Source organism: Branchiostoma belcheri, unplaced genomic scaffold (genome assembly GCF_001625305.1).
Source record: "Branchiostoma belcheri isolate BF01 breed outbred unplaced genomic scaffold, Haploidv18h27 scaffold76, whole genome shotgun sequence".
Classification (NCBI taxonomy): Eukaryota; Metazoa; Chordata; class Leptocardii; order Amphioxiformes; family Branchiostomatidae; genus Branchiostoma; species Branchiostoma belcheri.
In genome coordinates this window covers 792,503-797,034 of record NW_017804420.1, presented here as the reverse complement: position 1 = coordinate 797,034, position 4,532 = coordinate 792,503, and the positions used below count along the sequence as shown (strand labels likewise).

Genomic DNA, 4,532 nt, shown 5'->3' with positions numbered 1-4,532 from the left:
CTTGACATAATGATATTACAATTATGCAAATATGGATATAATTTGCATAATTAATGAGGAAATTCTATTAATCAGCTGCATTCCATGATAGGAAGTTCAAGCTTGCGACATATGTTATTAACAACGAGAGAAACACAGGCAGATATCAATTATGCAAATGAAGACTTAATTTGCATAATTAATGAGAAAATGTTATAATTGCATAGTGGTAACTGCCTGGAATTTTATACTTGGGGTGTTTGAAGTTTAGTGAAGGTGAACATAATTTAACATAACTTATTCAAATAAGGACCTCATTTGCATAATATATGAGGAAATGCTATAATGACATTCTTTGTTAAAATAAGACTGTTGGTGGAGATTATGATCAACAGATATAATTCATGCAATTGCGGATCCTATTTGCATAATCAGGGGGATTAATACATTGTATATAAGTTCTTATTCATAAAAGCTAACATCATTTGGCGAAGGTATGAGATCGTGGAACTCTAGTTTGTACATGATATGATCTAGAACTGCAAGGTGAAAAATACCGGGTACTCAATACTATAACCTAATATTATACTGTTTTCCTCCTTGTACCAGTTCTGGTGAAATAGGCAATTAATAGTCACTATCTTCTACTATATTGTAAATATTTCAAGACTACATATTTTTGTACGTACCTTATCATCATCATCATCATGCTGACTGCTCGCTGGTGAACTCCAGTCTTTCACAATTTTGAAAGGGCGGATGGTCGTCTGCCTCATTCTGCACAGAAGGAAAAAAAAACATGTTTACTCACATATATTTGGATCAACAAGATAAGTTGACTCAAGGACTGGTTTACAGTTGCAAAAACAACGTCTCCCGCCATTTTTAGCTGTTCGCAAAAACAAGTTACAAGTGTACCGCAAAGCCAAATACATACTCCACAAACTTTTCCGTCTTTAGATAAGGAGTTCATCTTACGCTATGCCCCTAGCAGGCCGCAGTCCTGGGCGGGGCTGCTTTCTGTCGGGCCAAAACGTGAAGACGCCGGCATCTTCGGAAACAGAAGCCGCCATTTTTCCGCTTTTTGAAGTTGACGCTTCTCGCGGCCGGAGATCTCGCGAGAGTTGGAGTCGTACCTAATTTGTATGCAGATTACTACACACTTTCTTTTTTTCAACAAAAAAAGAAGGCTTAGCGTTATCAGAATCTGACCATATTCAGACAAAAAGTCTTTGAAATAGTCCATAAACTTTTAAGATCGACGAAGGCCATATTTTTGGTGGATTACTGTCTCATTTGTACTCCTTGATCGTACCTAAATTTATGCATCCGGTTTAAGCGTGAGTAAAGTCAGAGGTCACAAATCATGCTGTAGTCACATGCTTGGTGTACAAGTTAGTTGTGACCGATTTGACCGAAAAAAAACTTGGAATTTGTACTTTGATCGTGTCCACATGGATCGATCATCGTGTTTATTGTTGTTCCTGACCATTGGAATCACGTGTGTGGCTGCACAGACGTGTGGATATAAGGTAAACACTTTCAAACTTCAGGGCGGGATGAAAAAATTATGATGCGATCATGAGTTAGTTTTATAGAGACACGTAGTTAGTTTAATACAACAAGTAAAAGTTATGAGGATAGTGGCTGTATGCTGGTAAACATAAAATCTGCAGAAGCTAGATAAAAAGATATTAATTGTGCAGTGTTGAAGACAAGTTAACACTGTGTACAGCTTAGATAAACCTTCATATATTCGTCTAACCTTCATCAACGTAACTTACACGTGTACCAGTAGCTACTCTAGTAGACATATAGTGATTATTTCAATATTTACACTTACAACTTATGTTTCATGTATTTTTTTGTAAGTGCATATTTGATAAGTAGTCTAGGTTTGCTTAGTAGTGACAAGGAGGTTTCTCTTTTTAAACCTCCTTGGTAGTGATTAGAGACATGTCATTATGTAGCAAGTGGCAAGACCTACTAGTAGTGGGGGGGGGGGGCTGAGCAGCATATTTGTGTTTGAATAAAAAAAAACAGAGCAGTAGTTTGTTGGGCTAGACCATGGGAAGGTAAACATTGTTTTTGATTTCTGCATTTGCCCTGCAATGTTACTTCTTCCCACAGAAATGTAACTCCCTGCCGATCAAACCTGGTATGATAAATGTACACCTGGTGCCACACACACATGACGACGTCGGCTGGCTCAAGACAGTGGACCAATATTACTATGGAGGTACATGTTATTCTGTATCTAATTTCAACAAACTAGTTTTACAGTCTGATAGTTTAAAGTTCTTTTGATAGGGTTTAACAGATTGTAACATTAATATTGAAAATTACATGTACCTGCACCAGACAAATTTTACCTGCACCACTTTAAGACATATGTATCATAATAAATTTGTTCTAAAACTATTACCAACTTTCTTTTGTACTTCATACAGGTGGTAACATTCAATGCAGCAAATAAAGTTAAACATATTTATAAACCCAGTACATGGACCTGGACCAGTGCAGGTTAGGTGCAGGTAGACATCACCAGTACCTGCACAGCTCCAATTTTATGAACACTAAGGTGCATATGCACCCAATTTTTATACTATAGCCCTGAAGATAGATAAAGGATCAAGGTATGCAATTAAAAAAAATACTTATTGGAATTATTTTTTCAGCAAACACCACCATCCAGAGGGCAGGTGTTCAGTACATCCTGGATGGAGTCATTCCCCAGCTGGAGGCTAACCCCAGGAGGAGGTTTATCTATGTGGAGATGGCCTTCTTCAAACGCTGGTGGGACGAACAGGATGAAGACATGCACGGAAGGGTCAAGAAGCTTGTGGACGAAGGTGTGTCATAATTTATGATATTATACTCTATTTATGTATACCTGAGTTTGTAGAATGAAAACATGTTGCTGTGCTCTGTTCCTCCTTTGTCTCCAAACAAATAATGTCAAACGCCTGGACCAAACAGCTTACACCATGGTAACACTGGAGCTGTAGCAGACAGTGCCAGACACCCTGTGGTGTTGGAATACATTATGTACGTAGCAAGTGGCAGGACAGAGTTGGGGGATGGTCACCAATTTACCATTGTTCATGCTGTTGTTAATATACTACTAGTAGTAAGCTGTGTTTCCAATTGAAAAGTTTTCTCACAACCTTCCAAAGAAAGTGATTCTTATCTTGGCCTCTCATTGGTATTTCTTTTTTTTTTTTCAACTAGTTCCTGAGTTAGAGGTTAGATATCTTAAAAGTTCCTTTCTTTCCACAGGCCGATTAGAATTCATCAATGGAGGCTGGTGTATGAATGACGAGGCGAGCACACATTACAACGCAATCATCGACCAGATGACACTCGGGCTGCAGTTCTTAAACACGACGTTTGGCGAGTGCGGGCGACCTCTCGTGGCATGGCACATTGATCCATTTGGACACTCCAGGGAACAGGCTTCAATTTTTGCCCAGGTATAGGAATTTTAGTCTCTTGCAAAATATAATGTGATAAAATAGGTACTGTGCCAATGTACTAGTATTTATTATGTTTGCCTTCACAAAAACATAACAATATTGTTTTTCTCCATTGCTTCGGATTCTTCCTAATCTTTCCATTTTAAACTAATAAGTTCAATGACCTGGACCAGACAGCTGTCACCATGGTAACTGGTCCTGTAGCAGACACCCTGTTGGATTACATTAGGGACTGTACGATATTTACCGGGGGGGAGGGCCGGTCGTCTGAGGGGGGAGGGCCTAGGAAAAAAAAATCGAGCCGGGGGGAGGGCCTAAGAAAAAATATTTTAATTTGGGGGAGGGCCTAGGTAAAAATTTTTTCCAAGATCCCTTTAACTCTACAACGTTTTTATACACTTTCAAAACATGATTAAACGTCTGTCCCATACGTATCGTAGCGATTTGCCAGTCATTGGAATCGGCAGAATTTTACGTTCCAATAATATCCATCCCTATTATTATAATGTATTCGCCCAAATCTCCCACAGTCCCCTTCAAAATCTTGCATTTTCGCCAGAATCGGTGAAACTGGACTACACAGCCAAATTACACGGATTAAAATCGCGTCAATCGCGGCAATCGAAACGATACCGATCAAAAATGTAGGGAAGGCTTGTCTGAAGATTTTGAAAATTAATTTTCGCCGTTCAACGCACCCTTCCCAGTGGTGTGCGTGCGTGCGTCGGCAAAGGTCCTGCTGGTCCCGCCTCGCAACTCGCTCGAACTTCTCGGCGTGGATGTCGGATGTCGACGGATTAATTTGGTATTTTTCTTAAACCAAGGACTATTTTAACATTTATATGACTTATATCTATGTCCCTCCAAAGTTAATTGCAAACAACACGTAACTTGACAATATTGTTTCCCTGTTTGTAATAAAATTGACGCGGAAGAAGTTCGTGGACGAAAGGTAGGCTATATAGAGGATTATTTCGATTACACTGACTGACCTTAACGTTACTCGATGTACCAGAGAAATTTGTGCTGCCAAATTTGCCCCTCAACATTCAAAACATGGGTTGAAATTCAAAATTT

General features: G+C 39.1%; 2 protein-coding genes across 7 annotated transcripts in view; one reads left to right on the top strand and one right to left on the bottom strand.

Moving 5' to 3' along the window:
• The window catches only part of LOC109485445 (dentin sialophosphoprotein-like), a 10,269-nt gene extending 9,171 nt beyond the window's left edge, over positions 1 to 1,098 (bottom strand). The window contains exons 1-2 of the mRNA XM_019789050.1: positions 958 to 1,098; positions 669 to 756 (exon numbers count right to left, since the gene is read on the bottom strand). Coding sequence (XP_019644609.1) covers positions 669 to 756; positions 958 to 1,052 — 183 coding nt within the window. The 5' untranslated portion in view covers positions 1,053 to 1,098. The remainder of the gene's footprint in view (positions 1 to 668; positions 757 to 957) is intronic.
• Positions 1,099 to 1,338: 240 nt separating this feature from the next.
• Positions 1,339 to 4,532, top strand: part of LOC109485500 (lysosomal alpha-mannosidase-like) — a 21,424-nt gene continuing 18,230 nt past the window's right edge. For 2 of the 6 annotated variants that reach the window (XM_019789179.1, XM_019789182.1), the window contains exons 1-4: positions 1,339 to 1,511; positions 2,110 to 2,218; positions 2,658 to 2,831; positions 3,259 to 3,452. In XM_019789179.1, the coding sequence (XP_019644738.1) occupies positions 1,359 to 1,511; positions 2,110 to 2,218; positions 2,658 to 2,831; positions 3,259 to 3,452 (630 nt within the window). In that variant the 5' untranslated portion in view covers positions 1,339 to 1,358. The remainder of the gene's footprint in view (positions 1,512 to 2,109; positions 2,219 to 2,657; positions 2,832 to 3,258; positions 3,453 to 4,532) is intronic. The other 4 variants (XM_019789183.1, XM_019789180.1, XM_019789184.1 and 1 more) reach the window with 2 other exon arrangements.